This window comes from Acipenser ruthenus, chromosome 24 (assembly GCF_902713425.1).
Source record: "Acipenser ruthenus chromosome 24, fAciRut3.2 maternal haplotype, whole genome shotgun sequence".
Classification (NCBI taxonomy): domain Eukaryota; kingdom Metazoa; phylum Chordata; class Actinopteri; order Acipenseriformes; family Acipenseridae; genus Acipenser; species Acipenser ruthenus.
In genome coordinates this window covers 19,321,065-19,345,543 of record NC_081212.1, presented here as the reverse complement: position 1 = coordinate 19,345,543, position 24,479 = coordinate 19,321,065, and the positions used below count along the sequence as shown (strand labels likewise).

Genomic DNA, 24,479 nt, shown 5'->3' with positions numbered 1-24,479 from the left:
CAAGTTTTAAAATAATTTTGGCCCATCTGTTTTTATTTTATGAATATTAAATGTACCCAAAATAATGAATACACTTAATAAATAATTATCTTTGTTTTTTGTTTATATCGTTTCTATTGGACCAAAATAGAACAGCATAAAATAAGAACTGTATTTTATTGTTCTGCCAAAATATCTACAAAAATAAAAAAAAATACCAATATCTTTATAAAGAATGGACTAGACGTACCATCACTGATTCCAGCAGTACGTCTGTGTGCACTCGTCCATCATGAAAGTAACGCAACTCTAATTATGTCTGACGTATACATACCCGACACCTCCCGTCTCCTCCTCATCCCTTTCAAAACACCACAGTGAGAGGTACAGTGAGTTAGTACAGTATAGCACAATACAATGTCAGCGCGGCATTTTAAAATACGTGGAAAGCTAGTCTTAAAGCCGTTACGTTAGGAGCACAGTCATTTTGTAAAAATGTCATTGCAAGTTGTTGGAAGCGGTTTCTTTGCCAGCTTTAGGAGTTTACGTTTAGAAAAGCATACTATGGTATATTTTGGAAGGGCAATTTTTATTTGGATTGTCGTGGTCGCTGGGCATTGTGAGAACTCACCCAGGCTCATCATTTCTAAAGGTAAGACGACAGTCACGTCAAGGAGGGGTACAGCCAGACTCGTGCCCATCATTTTAATTTACTAAGAAAACAGAGCGGTTAGTTATTGGATCGTGGTGTCGTATTTTACCATTTGTTTGGTTTTGATGCCACCAGCAGTAGGCTATTATAATTGAAAGTCTATAAATATATTTGCACTTTCCAGACAACATACAGAAGATGTTGACTATCCTTTTTTTTGTTTTGAGTCCGGACAGTCTTGTGCGTGTTAAAAACAAAATGTATTGCAATGCAAATGTTCTTGTTTGAAATGTCATTTATAAAAATACAAAGAAAACTAATACAGTATTAGATACTGTTTAAAGAAAACGTGTTTTCAAAGCTCCGTAGGAGTTGCGTATTTTTGGTCATATTATTTGTTTATTTAGCAGACGCCTTTATCCAAGGCGATTTATAGAGACTAGGGTGTGTGAACTATGCATCAGCTGTAGAATCACTTACAATTACGTCTCACTCGAAAGACGGAGCACAAGGAGGTTAAGTGACTTGCTCAGGGTCACACAATAAGTCAGTCGCTGAGGTTGGATTTGAACCGGGTTCCTCCTTGTTATAACCCCTTTTCTTTAACCACTGGACCACACAGGTCATGTCTGTTGTATAATGTGTTATGAAACAATATTCTCGTTTCTCCCATAGAGTATAATAAATCAGTATTGGTTTGCAGTAATTATATTACAAACTAAAGGGACATTAACGGAAATTAATAATTTCACGCACATGTTGCAATTGTTGAGATCTATTAATTATATCATTTGGTCGCACTATAGATGCACGTTTTTACTGTTTTCAAAAGTGATTCTGAAGTGGTTTTATAGTGTTATGCAACTTTTATGGAGGTGCTGTGCATGCTACATAGACACTATATTTATTTGCTCAAACTATATTGATATCAGAACGTGAGGAACCATTGTTTAAAGTAAAAATCAAATAGTAAATCTAAATAATTGGACCACAAAATAAGGATTCTTGGGTGCACCTTATGTTTTGAGTGCTTTATATGTTCCAGCCATGTTTATCGAAATTAAGCTATACATAGTCAGACTGTTGCTGGGTGCAGGAGGGTTGCCATGCTTTTTAGTTGATGCATAATAATGTGCATTTATTGAGTTGGCTGGGCAAAGTTAAGCTAATTGGAACTGAACTTTGATAAAATGTCTTAAATTGAGTTGGAGTAATCTGGAACTTGATGTAAAAGCAAAACTAAATAGGTTATAATGTTAAAACCTGGCACAGCAATTGGAGTTTGCATTTTTGGACTCCCATCATTTCACAAATTAGTAACTTTAAACGATGAAATTTCCATCCCGCCCATAGTGCGTGTCTATTTTAAAATGAAACAGTGCTTTGATCCCTGTTGAAACACTTATTATCCCCTGCTGGGAATGAAATCCCGTGCGACGGGGATATAGTGCAGATGGTCCTACGTGCATATGACACACATCTGCAGAACCACTTCTCCAATTGTCATGAAACTTGGTACTAACGTTATTTAGTTTAAATTATTGAGAGTAGATTCTGTGGACATAGGCAGTGTGTGTCTGTCCATTCATCCATCCATCTCTGTCACACATTTTTGCATATATCTGGATAATTGCCTTCCGGTATCAACCTATGAAACTGGTTAATTCTGTCATGGTAGCTCCAATCTGAATTTACAGCCCTGGCTGTATTTAAACAGAATAACAAGTACATGGTGTCTTGCTGCTTTCACCCTTATGAGTAACATGGCTTTGGTGCTGGATTATAGTACTAAATAATACATATTAAAAGGACATTCCTGCAGCAAGTGTTCAAAAGTGTCATTTTAAAAAAATGAATGGTCATACATGTCATTTTTAAACTTAAAACATAGCAGTCATATGCCTGAAATGACAGAAAGACATGTACTTCTTTGCTACTAGTTTCTTACAAATAAACCACAACGCACCTGTAGAATCGGATTTTAACAAACAAAAAAGCATACTGTTGTTGAGTTGTAATGTTTCCGAAGATAAATGAACACATATGACATTTAAGAGATCTTGAATTGCATTACTTAGTTGTTTGGTTGTAGTTTTGAAAACAAACAAAAAAAGTGCTCTTTTTCTTTAAGATAATGATTAGAATCTACTTCCAAGGCAACCGGGACCACTCCTGGTAGCACAGAGCCTTAGGAATTTATAAAAACACTTCCCAAGGATGTCCTGAACAGTAGAACCTTGGAACACCAGCATTCATTTTCCCTCTCAGCTGTTAAAGAAAATAAATAAATAATTACCAGACCCGCCCCCCCCAGAATGCCTGGGTGTCCCCATACATCCCCCCCCCCCCCCCGCCCCTCATTTTGGGCAGCACTGCATCCCACAGTAGAAATTCTGAAAACAGCTGGTGCTGTGCCACCCTCTTTTCCGGTTGAAGAACAAAGCTGTGCACCAGTACACTTGGTTCCCTGGCCGATGTCACGCCTGCCTCCACCCATTCCTTCCCAAGACACAAGTTTACTGTAAACTGAAAAGAAAAACACTTGCAAGAGAGATTTTAGAAGTGGGGCAACCCACCCAACTCTCTAACAGAAGGAAGCAAATAAAACAAAACTTCATTTCTATCTCTCTCTTAGCTTTTCTAACATCCTTTTTGACTTGCGTTTGCAGTTCCAAGTACTCTTTGTACTTTGTACTGTGTACTTTGTTTTTGGTCCTTTTTAAATGCTTTGTAAAGTGCCTTTTTTCGCTGAATATTTTTTTAATTGCTCTATTAAACCATTTTGGCCATTTTGATTTAGATTCAGATTTGTCTACTTTTGGGATGTAATTGTTTTGCGCCTCTAGTACTACATTAAAAAAAATAAAACAGCCACCCTTTTTCCGTGGATGTTTTCTCTATTTTACTTCTATCTACTTCTGTTAGTCTCTTTTTCATAACTTCATAGTTTGCTTTTCTAAAACTGTAAACCTTAGCTTTAGTCATTATTTCTTGGGTAATGTTTTTTTTTTATTGCAATGTACCGTACCATTTAAAAACTGTTAATTGTGTTTGTTCAGCTGCTGTGAATTTCTTCCCTTTAACCTTTTCTGACAAATATAAATGGAAGTCACTGCAGGCCAAAGAATATATATATATTTTTATTTTAATGCACTACTTCACTTTCAGGGCGGTATGTAAAAAAAAAAACAACAGCCAAGTAATTTTATGATACAAATAACCTACTGTAGCATTAGGAAGGTGTGATATCAGCACAATTTGACTTCGTTAGTGTCAACCCAGCACTTTTATCTAATGGAAAGGAAACTACAGACGCCGCAGTGTGTTTTCTTTTAATTTCAACACAGCTGCTGTAGCCACTAAACACAACAAAGCAGCCACACTAGATCATTTTCTTCAATTCTTATCTGCTTTGAAATAATTTGGAAACATAGCAACTGATGTTAAAATACAGCTGGGTAACATTTCACACAAGATGTCTGAGGACCGTTTTTGGTTTAGTGTAAGTATTCTTTGTTCAAGGCTGTGTTCAGTTGCATAAAACCCCATGGCCTGATTTCCACTGTGGACAAATTGCCCACTTCATACATTTACTATGGATCGAGCAATTTGCCTGCAAGGTACCCATAGTAAAAAATATAGACCCATAAGTTCAATTTCCCCTTAGTTTTTCCTCTTGAGTTTCAGATAAATGTATCTTGAATTGTAAAACATACCCAACCAGTAACTGAACTGTAAGGGTAAGCTAAAATAATACAGATTAGCTTTTAGAAATTTGCGCTCCTTTCCTGGCAGTGCTTATGGCCGGTCAGCAGCTGAATCAGCTAAAGGACAAAGAAGACCCAGACACTTGCAGATCTGGACAGATTTGCTTCCTGCCTGTATTATGATTTCAAGTTTAAGACAAGTCAAATGTAACGGGTCCCCTTATATTGGTTTTCTTATTGCACATACAGTTGAACAGCTTAGTAATAAAACAATGTTTCAAATCTTTTACTGTAGTTTTATAGCACTATAATAACACAATTGTTATTGTAATACAAACAGCATCAAATTAGCAAGAAACAACTTTCTGATTAGCTTCAAGACAGTTTCATAACATTGGAATCATTTTAATTAGGGGTGGGCAACGATATGAAAATTGTGTGTCGATATCATGCACGTATTTTGATATCTATAATATTGAGATCTTGCAAAACACAGAAATATAATAACACAATTGCAATATCAAACATACATATACAGATGTTAACAGATATTTACATATGAAAAGCAATAGCTTACTTTAACTTAGTGGTGCTTTGCTTCACAATATCCATGGAGACAAACAAGTCTTGTTATTTTTTTTCTATTCCATCATCAGCCACCTCAAAACCTAAAGATTAATTTCTATACTTCACTAACCAACACGGAAGTAATTTAATCTTGCTGCTCTGTGTGTACCTAATAGTAATAGCTACGGTGTCATCCAGAATTTTGCATTATTTTGAGATGTGTTTTGATGTTTTAAAAGCACATCTCATTTATAATATTGAAAGTTCACATTTTTAAAAAACATTAATAATAGCGTAAGTAATCACACAGACAAAATGCAATGAACCGCTAACGCATGCGCATATCTCAAAATAATGCCAATAGTGCTTAATGCAGCATGCAAATAGCGTTTGGTACCTAAACGCCAATCAATGGAATAAAATGGTTAAATAATACTTTAGTGTGTGTGTGTGTGTGTTGTGTCTTAACCTTATACCTAAAAATGAGTATAGCATCATCTACTGGATATTGTACAGATATGAGACACCACGTGGTACCCCGGGGTACCATCGTACCCTGGTCTCTCTCGTTCATATTATAATGTCATGAGAATATTCCTGGTTCCCGCTACACAAAAATGGCAGCGTGTGCAGCTGGAGACCCGCATTTTTATTTTGCGGGTCTCCATTTTTATTTTTATCTCGAGATATGAAAATAATTATTATCGGTATCGATATCCTATCAAAATATCGATATTGGTACCCACCCCTAATTTTAATCCTCTCAAAAAATGTACCTGCTTCAAAATAGGGGCCTTGAGCATTATGAGGGAAATACACAAAACCAGTAGGTCTTTAGCTGCGGATGGGTCCTTGCATGACCAGACAGATACAGACAACACAATCCCAGTTCAATCTTCAAGCACTGGTTCCGGTCCAGACACAAAGGGGAGCTCAGCGTTCACCCTGTTGACAGGATGTCAGAGTTTATGCTGCTTCCAAACCTGGGAAATAAATCATTCATTACGGAGGTGTTTGGGTAAAACAACATCCTGTATAACAGCAGAGACAGTGGGGGGCTACAATATTCTAAACAGCAGTGAATCTAAATACGGCTCTTTAAAGAAGTTCCCTTGAGATTCTACATTAGTGTACTTAAACTTTCTTGAATTTAAACAGTCTATTTTTTCTATTACTGTAACAGTAACAGTTTTTAGATAAATGGTATTGACCCCACTGGCAGCTTTTGTCCAGAAAAGGTCATTTTAGGGGTGTTAAGGGATTACGTATGCAGCCATGGGAAGCATGAAGTATGAGTAATGTAACTGGAACCAACGCACACAAATACACGAATAAGAATTCCTTTATCAAAGGAAATGAGAACTCGTTCAGAGATACCAGCGTATTTTATTACACTGCATGCTCAACCGGATAGTACTTCTTAGGAAGCTATCCATTTCATAAAGTCTCCGATGAGATGTCAGTGCATTCTGACGGCATGCTGCAGATCATCAATGGTTTGGGAACAATACTAATGACCTGATCTTCCCTCCCAGTACAAAGTAGTCATAGGAGCGTCACAATGATAAACTTGTCTAAGAGTTACTTTGAATCGCTGTTGTGGCGGTCAGTTTCACTTGCTGTAGGAAAGGCAAATGCACATTAATATGCAGAACTGTAAGTCTGCTCTCATTCACCGATTGTATTCTAATAATCTGTTTATTTCACATTTTGCAATAAGTAGTAAGATAAATGTCAAAAGAGTGAGATGCTTTCAACATTCTGGCTAATACAGAAACTTTGAGGACCAATCTTTTACAGATCGCCTAGTTATGAATTTTTCTTGGTTTTCCTTTGTCCCACTACCACAGTTTGCACGTCTGCACGTCTTTTATTTTGACATCAAACTTACAGAAAAAAAGTGATAAATACTGAGATTGCTGTATATAAAAAAGAATGCTCTAAACTAAAAGCTCCTGTTTATTTTGCAGATGAAGGCATTAACAGACACAGGTTCAACAAACTACAGAGCAACATTGTGTTCTTCCACCTGAATGGAAGCCCAACTCTGTATGTAGGAGGGACTGACATGGTCTGCTCCATTGACTTTGATGCAAACAAGTACATGGAGGTAAGTAACATCATCTTCAAACCTCCTAGATATTGGTATATGGCTTATTTACATATACCGGGAGGAACTTCAGAATGGTGGATGCACCTATGCACTAGATAAGTGCCTGTTCTTACATGCAGGCATATTTTAGTAGAAGTGACTGAGTATCTATTATAAAACCACCTACAAGTAGTAGTTTCTAACCATGCTGTTGTATAGTAATGCAGATGTATAAACCTCGTAGCCATGTCATGCATGTACAGAACCAAGCAGACTGTAGATGGATTGTTATGAAGCCCCTCTGTTTTCATACTGCGTGCAGCGTTTGTGTTTGTCCAACAGATGCTGTTGGAGAGAGCTGGTACAGTATCTATCAATGCCATGACAAATCAACCCCAGTCAGGAAAAATCAAAGCAAAGAGGCCAGCTATGCCAACATAACCTGCTGTACCTCATTAGATACAGAGGTCTATATATACAGTGCCTTGCAAAAGTATTCAGACCCCTGACCAATTCTCTCATATTACTGAATTACAAATGGTACATTGAAATTTCGTTCTGTTTGATATTTTATTTTAAAACACTGAAACTCAAAATCAATTATTGTAAGGTGACATTGGTTTTATGTTGGGAAATATTTTTAAGAAAAATAAAAAACTGAAATATCTTGCTTGCATAAGTATTCAACCCCCACACATTAATATTTGGTAGAGCCACCTTTCGCTGCAATAACAGCTTTAAGTCTTTTGGGGTAAGTATGTACCAGCTTTGCACACAGTGTTGGAGTGATTTTGGCCCATTCTTCTTGGCAGATTTGCTCCAGGTTGTTCAGGTTGGTTGGACGACGCTTGTGGACCGCAATTTTCAAATAGTTCCACAGATTCTCAATGGGATTGAGATCAGGACTTTGACTGGGCCACTGTAGGACATTTTGTTCTTGAGCCACTCCAATGTTGCTTTGGCCTTGTGCTTGGGATCATTGTCCTGCTGAAAGGTGAATTTCCTTCAGTTTTTGAAGCAGGTTCTCTTGCAGTATTTCCCTGTATTTTGCTCCATCCATTCTTCCTTCAATTTTAACAAGATGCCCAGTCCCTGCTGATGAGAAGCATCCCCACAGCATGATGCTGCCACCACCATACTTCACTGTAGGGATGGTGTGTCTTGAGGCATGGGCAGTGTTAGGTTTGCGCCACACATAGCGCTTTGAGATTTGGCCAAAAAGCTCTATCTTGGTCTCATCTGACCACAAAACCTTTTCCCACATCGCAGCTGGGTCACTCTCATGCTTTCTGGCAAACTCCAGACGTGCTTTCAGATGGTACTTTTTGAGTAACGGCTTCTTTCTTGCCACCCTCCCATACAGGCCAGTGTTATGCAGAGCTCTTGATATGGTTGACTGGTGCACCATTACTCCACTCCCAGCCACTGAACTCTGTAGCTCCTTCAAAGTGATTGTTGGCCTCTCTGTGGCTTCTCTCACAAGTCTCCTTCTTGTCTGAGTGCTGAGTTTTGAGGGACGGCCTTTTCTTGGCAGTGCCTGGCTGGTGTGATGCAGCTTCCACTTCCTGATTATTGATCCAACTGTGCTCACTGGGATATCCAAACACTTGGATATTATTTTGTACCCTTTCCCTAATCTATGCATTTGTATTACTTTATCTCTAACTTCTGTAGAATGCTCTTTGGTCTTGATTTTCCTTCAGATTCACAGCCTGACCAATGATCCTTCAACAGTGGGGTTTTTATCCAGAAAATGTGACAGCAACTTTAATGGTTCACAGGTGGAGGCCAATGGTAAGGTAATTGTGTCCTCGTTAGGGCAATTTCTTTCATCGGTGTAAACTGGGAGCTTCCACAGCACAGGGGTTGAATACTTATGCAAGCAAGATATTTCAGTTTTTTATTTTTCTTAAAAATATTTCCCAACATAAAACAAATGTCACCTTACAATAATTGATTTTGGGTTTCAGTGTTTTAAAATAAAATATCAAACAGAACAAAATTTCAATGCACCATTTGTAATTCAGTAATATGAGAGAATTGGTCAGGGGTCTGAATACTTTTGCAAGGCACTATATATATATATATATATATATATATATATATATATATATATATATATATATATATATATATATAACCCCTGGTCTAACAGTGATCTAAAGCACAGGCCACTAAGCCATAAGGTGACTGGCCTTGAGATTCAGGACAAAACCAGACAGCTGGTAATGCTGTTTGTGTTTCTGCTTTGGAGAACAAAGGATACAATGTTTAATCTTCCCGTCATTCTCTGTAAGAAAGCCATGTACGTAAATAAAGTTTTTATTTAGATGATTGTGTAACAGTACTATAATGGTGTTTTATTGATTGATAGAATCCTCCTCAGCGTTCAAATTCTGAACAACAATGGGTTGCATTTTAGAGCTGTTGGCAAACTGTATGTTGATGTTTGATATCTTTTGTGCAAGCTTTTTCCTCCAAATTGTTATTTTTTTTCAACCATAACATTAATAGGTTTTTGTTTTTGTCATTTCACTGAGCATGTTTTTCTAATCTGAAAAAAAAAATGTGCTCAATGTGATGTGGAATAAAAATCTTTGAAAATCTAAGCTATTGCTTCAATTGAAATGAACACCCACTGAAAGAAAGCGGTTTCCCATAAAAAAGCTATTTAGGCCTTTTCAGTCCTGTGTCATTACCACAATAAAGTGTTATTTCTTTACTTTGTCAGCCTCTATGTAGCAGTAAGGAGGGCTTTTCCATGATAAATTATACTACGATAAATGTTCATGCAGTTCGAAATTTACTTTACTGAGTTTTCACAGTAAAAAATTACTGGCAAACTATCAAAAAAGACAGCCACTAGTCTATTTTACCAACATAATTGTCCTTCAAAAAGCTGTTAATAGACACATCCACACACGATTGTGTTGGTTGCTTCACTGTGTTGACCAACAAGGTTTTCGGATTGTGGGCTCATTTAAAGTGTTGTCCATACCTATGCAGTTATGCAGAAGGAGCCGGCATTATTGTCCTATAAATTTGCACTTGCTTAAAAACAGGGCCCGATATAAGACCATTTTATAATAAGGTCAACTAAGGTAAATTTAAACATTGGATTATGTTTATTTTACAGATTCCCTTTTTGGCAGAAAACAAAAGCAAGCACAGCTGCAAAGAGGAGGTGAGTTTGAAATCTAGCGCTCCACATTGCTCACTGAACATCTGGACTCCAGTTCCACCAGCTTATGTGGATTTTCATATCTATACATATATGTATTAATTCATTAATTAGTCATTTAGCAGACACTTTAATCCAAAGGCATTTACAGAGACTAGGGGGTGAACTATGCATCACAACTGCTGTTGCAGGGTCACCTACAATGGGACCTTGGTTTTACGTCGCATCCAAAGGACAGAGCACAAGGAGGTAAAGTGACTTGCTCAGGTTCACACACAGCGGGTCAGTGGCTGGGAATGAACCGGCAATCTCCTGGTAACAAGCCCTGTTCTTTAATGTGTATCTAGCTTTATTTAAAAAAAAAAAATAGAGAAGTGTAGAACATTTGGACTATTGTTCTCGCAAAGGAACTTGAATGAGGAAACAGCCGTGCTTGCGGTCATGCAGAATAGCACACTGTAGCTACATTCTGCAGCTGTTCTTAAAATAGGATGATGCTCGGAATAGCTGCCTTATCAAGTGACATCATCACATGTATTAAAAGCTATTGTGTAGACCAACACAAGCCAGCCCTCAACTCAGACACCATGTATACTTAATATCTTGGCATCCCTGAATAGATAATGATCTTCAAAAACTATTTAACTACACAAGGAGTCCTATGAGTGCAGTGGCACCCATAGACATAATTAAAGGTCTGTCTAATAACAATGAACCCTACATGATATTTGGTGTAGTAAATTGCTATGCTAATGTTGTGTATTTGCCCTGGGGTAGTTAATATGATTGTGAATGCTGGCCAACAAAGCACTTTTAGTACTGCATCTTCAGAATACCATGAGTGTTTTGAAATACCTTGCAGGGTATCTAAAGCTGTGTATTGAAATCTATTGCAGAGCCATTGTGAAAATGTCATTACTGTCCTCCATGAATACCAAGACTCTCTGTTGGTTTGTGGGACCAATGCATTCAAACCTCAATGCTGGAATCTGGTAAGTGTTGCAGATTTATTTAGCATTCAGAATCAGTACGGGGTCAGATTTCTAGGGTTAAACCCTAACAGCAGTGGTCATAATTGCAATTACAAAGACCTGAATAACACAGGCTAGATCAATCAGTCTTTATAGAAGAGAGAGAGAGAGTGCATTTTGGTACACAGCTGTATATTCCCAGCAATTCAAAAGGTAAGGGTAAAAAAGAATGATTAAACATGATAACCTACAACCCACCAGAGCATTTTACAGCACTGGAGTCTAATCCAGGAATGCATCAACCACGAAGCCTTGGTTATCCATTCTATGGTAAAGTCATGATTCACTTTAGTTCTAACTATTCAAAATATCTGTCTTAACTTTTGGACAATAAATGATTACTCACCATGCAATCTAGTGTCTGTGTCCAGCCCTGGCCTCTTTCTGAATGATAGCTTTGTAAGAGTTTTGTAGTTTCTGTGGTATTGGTCCACAGAAGGATGACGTGATCCTTGGGTTGCATCCCCAGCTCCCCCACTTTTTGGTCTAAAAGGTCAAGTTGAAGTGGTTGTCATTACTGTGGTTAAGGATATTACTCAAAAGTCTAGTCTATTTCAGGAGAGGAGGTAATTAAGATATTTAGCAATGGTAAAATCAAGGCGTGGTATAATCCACAAAATAGTGTGGGATAATAAAGTATAAAGCACAAAGAGCTAACAAAATAATTCCAGTAAATCTTATTAATTACTGTCAGTTAGGTTTCACATTTTACTATATGAAAGATGCAAACATTATGGTAAACACATTATTTCATTTTTAATGGTACTTTTTTCTAAACAATGAACAAAGTGTACTGATCGCTCCTTGTAGACCAGTAAGAACGTTAATAAAGCAAATAAAAAAATGTATTTTACAGCATTGGTTAGCACTCCTTTAACTAGCAAGTTCAGCTTTACCCAATGCCTGCTGCCCTAAAACCAGTCTGCGTGTTATTTTGTGTTGTTAATTTCAGAACAGAAATGAATCCAAGGTGACACCTGCGCAATGCAGCGGCATTGGGATTTCTCCATTCTGCTCAACACAGAATTCTCTGTCACTGTTCGTCGGTAAGTATTGTGAGGCAAGTGAAGTCACCACCCACTTAGTCAAATCGTCTTGCTTCCAGATCCAGCCCAGCCTCTCTGGCCTTTTATAAAGGTTTAATGCAGTATACCTTGGTAAACGTATTGCAGTATAGTAAAGGAACATGATAGTATGCTAAAGCACAAACACACCTGTTACACTATAGATAAGTATGTTAAAACCAGTATCGTAATAAACAGAAAATGGTTAGTAACTGCAACGCAAACTGGAAAACCCTTGCAAATACCGAATCGAAAACAACAGGCAGACACAAAGAATTCAAATTAGACTTGGCAGGGATTAGATGCATTTTACTAATTGTGAGACAAAGGTCCTTGTACCCATCCAATATACCAAGATGTACTGTATATATAGATATGTAAAGTGCAGTACATTTGCCTTATTGAAGCCACTAGCCAGATAAACATTATGATTTTAAAGTGGCCTTTTGCAGATATGATAAGGTTGTTTATACGAATTGTATGTTATAAAAACCGCGCTGCATCAGTTATTGCGTGACTTTCATCTTTCCACAGAGGGCAATATCTACGCAGCCGCTCCGCTGTACTGGCAGGGAAATAGCCTGCAGTTCCGGAGGATTTCCGATGCCAAGGTCTGGATGTATGAGAAGTGGCTTGACAGTGAGTGAAACGCAGGCTCGGCTTGACTGCTCTCCCTCGGCTCGGTGATTCGTGCACACGCCATTGCCTCTGCAGTACTACTGCATTAACCCTCCTGACTTCTGTGCTGTTGCACAAACCCTGTTTATAGAGAGCTATAAATAGATACATTATGATTATTCTCGATGTTGTCTTGCTCTTCTGCTGGCTTTAACATAAGAAAACACTCCGAATTCATCGGCATTCATTCAAGGACACTTTCTTTTTTTTGCATTTGAACTGGATTTTAAATCGACACGAAAATGATTATTTTTCTAAATGCGAGGAAGCATTAAATGTCAAACTACAACATAAACTTGTTGAATGAATTCATTTAAGGGTCCTTCACCTTTTCCTTAATATAAAATCTTGTTTTGCTAAGTGAAGTAATGAATTGATTCTAGAATGACTGCAGAAAGAAAAAAGAAAACATTAGATATTTGGTGCAGTTTAAGTAATTATGGTACGAAAATAATTAGAAAATAACTCGGTACACACAAAATTAGCCGTGTGAAAGTGTGACTAATCAAATTGTGACATACCCTCCTGCGTAATGGTGTCAATGTGTCTTCAAACTTAACTATACCAAAATTAACTTTAAAATCAATATCTAAGCTCCATTTGTAATGATCTGGTGAAGTACAGAGCCTGACGAAGGCCACACACCAGCCATGCTTTCAGGAAGGAGATCCAGATGGCTACTGAATAAATATACACATACAGAATCTCCAATGAACTTGAGTGATAGTATAACGTGGCCATTAAGTTTAAGCAAGTAAAACAGAAATTGTTCGCAGAATAATAATGCGCAAAACACAGTCTTGTTTTTAGTTTATCAGCAGTAGTCAAATACTTTTGTAATTAGAATATTCAAATTCAAATCGTCATGATCAAGTCAAATTAGGTTTAGTGATAGGTTTAGTCAAATATATATTATTCAGTTGATATGGATATTGAACAGTCGTTGAAATGAAAGGCATTAACACTTCCCTCTTTAGAGTATGACTTTAAAGTCCCCAAAATGTCACGTTTGAACCTACAGATCAACTGATTCAAACCCAATGTTCCAAAACACAGTTCTTAATGTCTTAATGAAGGGACTGTGTAATGAATTCCACTTTTCTATTACTGACAGTACTTTGTAAGGTTCTGACAAACATGCCACTGTCCTAAGGCAATTAGGCAGGCACATGTGACACTTACATCTGCTACTGTGAGAGCAGGATCGTCACTAGAGGTGAAGTTATATGTTAAAGCTGCAAGAATTCAGGTTTGGGAGCTCTGATTGTGTTTAGGGAAGACGAAGAAGAAGAAGTTACCTTCTGATGTCAGATCTGTTCCTGGAAAGTCTGGGTATTTTCACAGATTTGTATTATTTATTTTATGCATTATCTTTCGACAGAGCCTACATTTGTCAGTGCCACTCGGGTAAGCAGGAAGCAGGACCCGGAAAACGATAAAATCTACATGTTCTTCCGGGAGAAAAACCCAGACAGAAGCGCTGACGCCGATCCCTGGATCTCTCGGATCGCCCAAGTCTGCAAGGTATCGTCCTAGCAAACACACAACACACGTTGACCAATAAATACAGTTTTGCTTTAATTTGTGTTGTATTGTCACAAGTGAGCGCATAAACAAAATGGTATTTTTAATTTCATTAATCAGCATTATGAAAAATGTATTGCACAGACAGGGAATGGTAAGCATTTTAGATGGCTCAGTGGTTTCTGAGGCTTCCTTTTTTCCATGACTGTTAAACATCATTAAACCTTTTTCCCAGCAACAACCAGTCGCTCATCAATAAAACACATAAAAGAAACCTTCCTAAAACAAATACAATCCTTTAAAACCAAATATGGAAGGCAAACAGATGCCATACCACCAATGGCCTGGAGTAACAGTAGATCTGACACAGCAAATTGCGAGTGAAGGGCAGATCCCATAAACTTTTTATTTAAGGACCTGTCTCGCACAAAGTTCATTTCTGGACAATAAAACCAGACCTCAATTCCCTGCTCCCAGGATCTTTGCGCTTACTGTGGTATGAAATCACGGGAAACTAACCTCCCTTAGACTTTCATTTCCTGAAAAAAGCTGTGATGTCAAACCCATTGTGCCAGAATTAAACAAAACTTACTGTCTCCTCGCTCATGCTGGGACTGTAACAGTTGTTTAGTCTGTCTGACGTCCATTCTTTCTGTGACTCACAGCTCAATTCTGATTCAATCTGGGTTTATCTTTTCTTTGGTCAATTAGCCTTCTGCACTCTTGCTTATCAAGGTTTTAAAATGCATTAGCATAAGAAGCATTGTGACTCATGTCTCTTCTCTTGGTTATTTTGGTTAGTTGCTTGTATTTTATACTTTAGTTTCAAATATATATACTTCAAAGACAACACTATAGAAGTAAAAGTAGCTGCTGCTTCCTCTTATTGGTTGATGAGTGTAGCTCAGTTGCAGGTTGTCGATGGGTCCTCTACTAAATTCACCAAGAACATCCACACCACGAACAGCATCTGTTGCAAAGAGAATAATATGCCAGTCCTCCTGCTTTGGGACTGAATAGCCATGTTGCAATCTGATAGTGGCTTAAAGGTTAGGATCTAAGAATTGGGTCAAATTGGATGAGTAGATGTTGAACAAAACATGCACCTCAATTTCACTTGTAATGACTAGCTGCAATCGGGATGTGACCTTAACGTGTGAAAGTGTGAATTATCAAATTGTGACTTACCCTTAACACTGCAAATTATTCAAAACAAGGAGGAAACAGTTTCATTATTTTTGATCTACATCATTGTACTTAAAAAAATCTGTACATAAATAAACTATAAAAATCAAGCAAGGAAGAAAAGATCTTAAACACAAGTTAAGGGAGCAATGACATATTTTATTACTCCTTTTAAAAGTTTTTTTTTATGCCATTGCAAACTTTCAGACAGTAGACTTGTTTTTCTCTAATGTAGAGGATGTACATTTCTGCAGGCAAATTATGTGCAGGCAGATGTGACAGTATTGTATGAAAAGCAGTAATGATAGTGTATCCTGGGACACTATCACCCTTCATGTAAATGTGCTTTATTTTGCTCTTATCTGCCCCCTATTTTACTGCATTTAATCCTGTACTTCAGAATACTGTAATCTGCCAAGTGTTTAACCTGTAGTACTTTGTATTTAATCACATCCTGATGTAACTATCACTATTTAATCATATCCTGATGTCACTATCACTATTATCTGCTGTATTATTGAATTGTGGTTTGTCACACTTGTACTTTGCTTGAACAAAAGTTATTGTATTTCTTGCTCTTATTGTAACACTTGAAATGTATTTGCTTACGATTGTAAGTCGCCCTGGATAAGGGCGTCTGCTAAGAAATAAATAATAATAATAATGACATGTGAGAATCCTTGTTCTCAAATGTTTTCCCTTCCAGGTGGACAAAGGCGGCCCAAGAAGGCTTTTCCAGAACACCTGGACCTCCTTCCTGAAGGCCCGGCTGGTATGTGGCCTTCCCAAGGAGTATCTGTACTTCAACAGGCTTCAGGACCTCTTTGTACAGCACGCCCAGGACTGGAGAGACACCCGTGTCTATGGCCTCTTCTCCAGCAGCTGGTTAGTTCATTTCCTTGCATTTAAAAGGTGTTTCCTGCTCTTAACTGCCTACAGTACTCCCCTTCCCTTCCCCCAGGTGATGGGGAAATAGTACACACGTCACACTTGTAATCTCCATGTGTGTTGCAGGGGGACAGGTTAATGGTAACTGTGCTGCGCTCATCATTCTGAGTGTTCTATTAAGGTCAGTTATAAAAAAATCACCAGGATGTGACTGTGGATCCAAAGTGAATTAAAACAAGAGGAGCACATTAGTTAAGATCATACCCAAAGCAAGTTGCACTTTAGCCAACTGTGATGAAACATGTTTTTGCACACGGTATTGAGAGTATCGGAATCTGTAGATGTATGGAAGAACCAGTCTGTCTGTATGCAGGTCAGAACGTACACCTTATCAACTTTAAATAATCTGTGAAAATGCAACTGAAGGTCAGCCGAATGCAAACGCCAGCTCAGTGCTTTGTCTCCTTCGTTGGAAACACAAAACATGTTAAGTGGTGTTCTAACCAGACAACTGTCTAACAAATAAAAGCATGGTGGATGCTATTATCCAATAGATCCATTTTGGATCAAGAGCTAGCCAGAGACTCAACTGTCACATTCAACTGTATTATTATTATTATTATTATAATTATTATTATTATTATTATTATTTGTTTATTTAGCAGACGCCTTTATCCAAGGCGACTTACAGAGACTAGGATGTGTGAACTATGCATCAGCTGCAGAGTCACTTACAACTACGTCTGCCACGTTACAGAACAGTATGATTCAGAATGGCATCCAATGATCAGGGTGAAGTTTCCTAATCTCCCCTTCCAATAATACTGTTTTAGAGTGTATTAACAATTCAGTTTGTTTGTATGAGCATAATTCGAGCATCAAACATCAAATAAAGGGCAGGATAAGGAACTTTAAAACCTACAACTTTGTTTAAGATTTCCCCAAACAAGAAGTGTACCAAACATTTTTAGACATGATTATCCGTTTGAACTTCTGTTCTGTACTGATGCCAAAAAATTAAATCAAGTCTGCTGCCTTTTACAAATTGCGCTGAGCAGCAGCTCATTATATTAGTTTACTTTCCATTTGGCTCCAACAGAATATGCATGTGGCCTGAAAATCTGGAATCAAAGTGTTGTTTTCCAATGAAGCAAGCACGTAGTTCCTGCAGAGCGTGGGGTGTACTTTGTTTTTCCTATTGATTATTGTTGCTGTGTGGATGGATGTCAGTGACGGATGTTCATTAAATTTGGAAACAATATCGTATATCCCGGGTGTCTTGTTGATTTTAGTATTTTGGTGAAAAGGTGACTGTATCAGTTATTTTTAGTTCTAAAGGAGATTAATATTGGGGAATGTAGTTTGATATTGCAGATGAGAAATTTGATTCGATATTGGATGAACATGTACTTTATTGCAAATGGTACCACAGTAAGCTTTTATAATAGTGATCATCCACTGAACCCAAGCAACTGGCTGCAACAAAAGCCTTTTTCTTTCAAAATGTAGTCCAGTTAATATGTTCTTCTTCCTGTTCTAGGAATTCTACTGCTGTTTGCATATACTCCATGGACGATATTGACCGAGTCTTTCAGGAATCTGATTTTAAAGGTTTTTCTGGGAATGTCCCTCATCCCAGACCAGGAACAGTAAGGCTTTATTTTTAATTGAATCGCTTTTAAATATTTATTATTGTCACTGTATGTACTTTGTAAAATACCCTTTTTGAAGCCCTACACATTCTGTACAATATTCAATGTGGATTTACACGGGGATGAAATACATATTACAGGGCAACGGCTGCATTTCAGGGAGATCGAGAAATCTGTGATAACCATGCCTGTTTCAAAATGAAACTGATTAACACAAACCTGGAGTTGAGAAAGACAGGGGAATGTCATGTTGTAACTATCACCGTATCCAGACGGGTCACTTTAATCACAAAAACAACAACCGATTGCATTTGTTCTTGAGCCATTGGGGATCAGGCTTACAATGTATTCTCCATAGACAGGTAGGCCATACTTTCAGTCGAGGGTAAGACGTTTAGGGGTGATAGCATCACGTGAGTTGTTCTTCTCCCAATGGTATTAATGCACAGAGAGGTACATCCTGTATTTTTTCAGTTTTACCATGCTTTAACCATATACTATGCATTTACCATTTCATTATCATTTACCCTAGTTAACCTTGATCTTTTTAAATATGCTTTACCATACTCCTCAGGACTTCAGAATGTTTACCTATGCTTCACCATGCTTTTATTACACTTTGCTATGCTTTTACTATAGAAAACCTTTATAAGGGATGTCCATACCAAGTTGCTCTGGAAATATTGCTAAATCCAGGATATTAACTTTAACAAAATAAAAACTCTTTGTGTTTCAGTGTGTCCCGGACAGCAGACATCTCCCAGATGAGACGATAAACGTTGTGAGGACACACCCCGAGATGGAGAAGTGGGTCTATCCCCTCCACAATGAAGCTGCCATTCTCATCAGTGACAGAAACTACACCAAAATCCTCGTGGACCAGGTCAAGGGGGCCCACGGGAACACACACAATGTCATGGTTCTGGCTACCGGTTAGTCTCTTCATACCTTTTGAAAATAGTTTCAGTAGAGTGGTGAGGAATTTCAGCATAACAAAGTACTTCATGTTTGAAATGTCTCACTAGCTTGTACTATATCCACAAGCTTCTACAAGTAGTAGCATTGTGGTATATGTCTGTTTGGCTCAGAGGGTCAATGTGGTAAGCACTTTGCAAGGGGCCTGCAGCTAAAGCTGAAATTATATGTCTGGCTAGTCAGTGCAAAGGCAGCTAAACTATGAAAGTTTTTGTGCAAAATTAAATCATTGAAGGCAGCCAAAAGTCACAGGAAACGGAAGTATGTATCGTAACCAAGAGTGTTTTTTTTCGTTGGGTGTAGCCCTAAAATGAAAAACAAAACAAAAACAATAACAATCTTCCGAAAACCAAATGGATGGACAGAAGCGATGAGTGCACAGTTTCATTTCTCTGCACTAAACTGCTGAAATGCTTGCAACATCCTATTTTTTGGTTTCACAGACCCCGATTTAGCACTAATTTGGGACTACCACATAACTCAAGGGCGTAGTGCAGTCGGAGCTTGGTCTAACTCCATTTGCAATCTAACCATTAACCACTGTCTCTTTCTCCACAGAAGACGGATGGATCCATAAAGTATTGGAGGAGGATAATAGGCCCTTCATTATATCAGAAATCCGTCTCTTCAATCATACAGCGCACATCCACACAATGACACTCGATCATATAACAGTGAGTTTGGACCTGTATTGGACATTTGCAGGTCAAAAGACACTGTAACATGCGTCATTTTAAAAATAGCAGCGGTTTAAATGTTTAAATCCCTTACATCAGGTATCAGATAAATGGAAAATGTCTTTATTAGTACCACCCTAGACACAGTTCCCAGTTGAATTATTCACAGCAGTTTTGTAACAAAGACAATGACTGTACAGAGAATTGCAGCCTTTTAAAATCCAGCAAGCATCAAATCGTATTGTTGAAAAACAAACAAACACAAATAATAGTAAAAATAAAACATACATTAGAGAGGAAGCTCGGTCTCAGTCCTGACCAGAATACGCAATTAACCCATTAGTGCTATTGTCCTCATTTGAGGACAGGCTACTTTTGTAATTTTTTGGAGCACTTTTAGCTGGCATCTACCTGTTATTTAGAGTAGATCTACAGACAGAGCTCTGCAGCATTTAGAATTGTGCGAGATGCATCGTGATATAGCAGGTCTGCATATTTCATTCCCCCCATGTTTTCAGAAAAGGCTCTACGTTGGATATGCTGAGCAGATTGTTGGGCTCGATTTGCAGAGATGCCAGGACTATGACCAGACCTGTGAGGAATGTGTGTTGGCCCGCGATCCATACTGCGCTTGGAATCACAGTCATTGCATTCCTGTAAACCAGTAAGCAAAAACACATTTTCACCATCCAATCAAAAATATTTCAGTTTCAGCTCTGAATGATTGTATCCTGATTTCTTCTTTTGCAGATATAATTCTCTTCAAAATCTGGAAGACGGCAACACCAGTGTGTGTTCTGAACAGCCTAAAGGTAAGAGATTTTCCTTATCATGCAACCTCCAATCTACTGCATATCATAGATAAACGGTAACAGTGTAACATGAGAATCTGTCGTATGGGGGGGGGGGGGGGGGGGGTTGTAAAAGACATCTGCCCCAGATTCACAGAATTCAGAGATACCATATTTTCTCTATAAAATAATCATAAACAGCAACATGATACAGACTTCTACAACTTACACATTCTGATTTAAAAAAAACAACAGAATCTATATGTATTCAAAATAAATTATACAGTATATTTTCTCTTTCATTGCCAAATTCACAATTTAAACAATCACCAGTATACCTGACATGAAATGTCAAGCATGCAAAAAAGGAAGGATATTGGTTATTTCAAGAAAGGAAGGGTATATTTCCAAAATAGGAAGCATGCATCAGAAAGAGCCAGACACTGGAACCAAGTGCCCCAGGTGTTTCCACCAGGTTAACAGCTGCTTATTATTTTGATGGGTCTGATTTGCAAAACTGGGCTTACTTGATCGCGTCGCTCCCTTGAGAAATGTATGTGTATTTAAGCACCGAGCAGTGATGAATGGGGCTTTCGTTGTTCGTTTTACCCGACTCAAACTGCTGCTTCACTTTGTGGCTGTACCTAATAATTTCATAAATCTTACCTGCCTTGCATATATAGTTATAATTAGTTAAAAGAAACGAATAGTTTTTTTTTCCTTTTTAAAACATATTTAGTACCACCCTAGGTTAACGAAAGTTCTCAGTTTTCTTGCCTTATTTTCAGGAAGTCTGTTAATGTTTCACTTCCTAAGTCATATTTGTTTTGTAATTGCTTACCTGTTTTGAAACATTAGCTGTATTATGGGCCAGACTGCAGTTGTAGGTACATGTATCTGTTTTCTATACATACTTTATCTGAAAATGCATATCTATGTTTTGTTTCAGCTGAAAAATTGATATCAAAACAGTTTTCTGAGATACCTCCAAACACCTACACCGTCTCTCTGTCTTCCCCCTACTACCTGTCCTGCCCAAAGAAATCCCACCATGCCAAGTACGCCTGGGAACACGACAACAAAGGGAGGCTGGAGTGCCAGTGGACCGAGTCGGATTGTCTGCACCTGATAAAAGCCATGACTGAAGAAGACTATGGCACTTACAGGTGCATCTCGGAAGAGCGGGGTCATAGAGGCACAATCATAGAGTACAACCTCTTAGCTAAACCTCATGGTATGGTACTGCCCAAGAGAACAGATGCTATTTGGGTAGTGGTTGTGGCAGTGACCTTGGGCTTATTCCTTGCTGTTGCATTTGCAGTTGGCTTCAAAGGTGGACAGTACCATAAAATTTCAAAACATAATAGAAGCCTCAAACAATAGTTCTGTAGCTAGTTCGGAATGCTGTAGTTCTGGAGCTGAAGTATGAGTTGCCTTCATTCACCTCTTACATTAGGCATGCTGAAAAATAGAATGAAGCAAGTGTCATGCTCCCCAGGCGCCTGCCCAGCAGGGGTCACTGTAGAGTCTGTCAATTTTACCTCCTCAACCCGCGGGAGTGTCTGGGAGTATTCTCCCTGTGGGATCCCAAACCAAGATCAGCAACTTCACTAGCCAGACTGCATGAAACCCTGGATACAAGTTTAGGCTTTACCAGATGAACCACTCCAGAATCTGGTACTGCATTTTAAACACAAGACGTTTGGATACCAGTTCTCAAACTTTATTTTGCAGTTAAGAGTATTTAGGCTTTACAACAGGCAGAGAGAGAAAGCAAGAAAGATGGTTTGTGCATGTGTGTTAGGGTGACCGCCTGGGGTCAGGAAGGAAGTCTAGTACATAATACTGTGTTAAAATGGAATTATTATTATTTGTGATTTAATATATGTATTATGAGGAGTTTTTATTCAGATTTGATACGATTATATTGTATCACTGCCATCGATGTAAAGCACCATACTCGCAAAGCTTTCACTATAACTATATTGGCATGATAATTTACACATCAGATCAAGTTAACTCATTCCTGGATGGTTGTTTCCTCAATTTGTGGTTAATGAGATGTAAATGGCGTGATGGAGAAAAGGGTTCTGGGATAGGTGTCATGTGAGCTGGAACATTGTCATTGAAAAAGTGATGCTGTAGTGTAAACCAACAAATTCACTTTTATTATTTATATCATTTTACGTAAACCAATATGACAAAGACTAGTATATGTATGTATGTATTTATTTATTTATTTGAAAAATACTGAAGGATTTACAAAGCAAAATGTTTAACGCGGCTACAGCTGACAAAATAGTTCCATAAACCTTACCTGTGGCGCTACAGGGGTCTCTCAGTGTGCAGTTCTGCAAGAAGCACACATTGCAGCAAACGTGTTGTCCTTACTCTCCGGAAATCAGTTACTTTTTCACATCTTGGGTCAGTTTACCTCAACAATGTCACTGGGGTGAACGCAGGCTCTGCAAAGCATGTCATTCATTCTGGGAAGTGGCAGGTTGGATAATAACAGGAAAGAAGGCGTTGAAGGGGCGGTGCGTGATCTGCTTTGGAGGTGAAATGGCCAAAGCAAGAACAACATCATTAGACATTAGTTCTATACCAGTAATGCACTTTATTTATACGGCTTTGTTAACATTTGTTGCACTTGCACTATTGTTATAGTATACATTGAGAAAATTATTTTAAATATCAGTATTATATATTCTTGTAGTGTTTTTTAGGGCATATGTGAAGGAACTACTGAGGTATGCAAATGTTAAACGTGACCCAATATAATAAACATTTAAAAATAACTGTCGTTCTGTGTTTTTCAATGGGAAATAGTATCTAAAACATGAATTAGTCATTTAACAGACTTGGAGACTAGGGGATGAACTATGCATCACAATTGCTGCTGCTGAGTCACTTCCAATAGGACCTCGGTTTTACGTCTCATCCGAAGGACGGAGCACCAGGAGGTTAAGTGACTTGCTCAGGGTCACACACAGTGAGTTAGTGGTTGAGCTGGGATTGAACATGTGTTTGTAGTTTTAAAGTTCATTTTAGGTCATCATTTTTTTTATTACCCATTAGAAAACACACAATTCAAAAGCATATATATTCTGTGTGTAATTATATTTATTAAAAAAAACAAAAACATGGATTGAAATGTAGTAACAAATGCAACCCTCATAAACCATAGTAAGATCATAGCAATGTGTAATAAAGCAAAGTGAAAGAATGGTAAAGTACAGATAAGCACTGTAAAGTTCAGAGAGATATGATAAAGCATATTAAAAACAAACACGTCAAACTATGGTAAACGCATAGTATAGCCATAGAAACGCATGACAAAGCTACAAATTTACTCTTGAACAGAAAACCAAGGCAATGTCAGTGTAAATCACTTTTGGGATCTGACATGATGGTATGTGCCAAGCTGGATCCACCAGCAGAACCAATTCTCAGCTGCCATTCACCACATTCCAACACAGCTAGTTAGCTTGGCTTTTTATTTGGCTTTTTTCCAACAGATAACTCAAAGGAGTCTGAAAAGCTAGTGCTGGGTGAACGGTCACAGTAGTTAATTTATTTAATATAATTCATAGCAAAGGCTGCTGTTTTGAGGTGAACCAAGCCCAGACAAGCCAGTGACTTCTATTGTAGGAGTAGAGTATGAGTCATTGACATGATTTACAGGGGGGAAGTGGTGTCAAACAAATATAACACCCATACAGTACAAAATACTAACATGCATTGTATAAAGGAACAATCTGGAAATGTGTTGAGTGATACTGTCACAAAGACGGCCAGAGTGGGTGGCGTCAGACCAGAAAAGGAATACACAGAGA

At 38.1% G+C, this 24,479-nt stretch overlaps 1 protein-coding gene across 1 annotated transcript; it reads left to right on the top strand.

The window, feature by feature from the left end:
* The first annotated feature begins 325 nt into the window (after positions 1-325).
* LOC117429653 (semaphorin-7A-like) lies at positions 326-23,441 on the top strand. Its single transcript, XM_058998553.1, has 14 exons — positions 326-631; positions 6,876-7,015; positions 10,134-10,181; positions 11,075-11,170; positions 12,162-12,255; positions 12,808-12,912; positions 14,333-14,475; positions 16,367-16,545; positions 18,089-18,197; positions 18,937-19,132; positions 19,734-19,849; positions 20,371-20,516; positions 20,603-20,664; positions 21,593-23,441. Exons 1-14 carry the CDS (start codon positions 475-477, stop codon positions 22,024-22,026), a joined length of 2,025 nt encoding a protein of 674 aa, XP_058854536.1. The 5' UTR covers positions 326-474; the 3' UTR covers positions 22,027-23,441.
* The last annotated feature ends 1,038 nt before the right edge of the window (positions 23,442-24,479 follow it).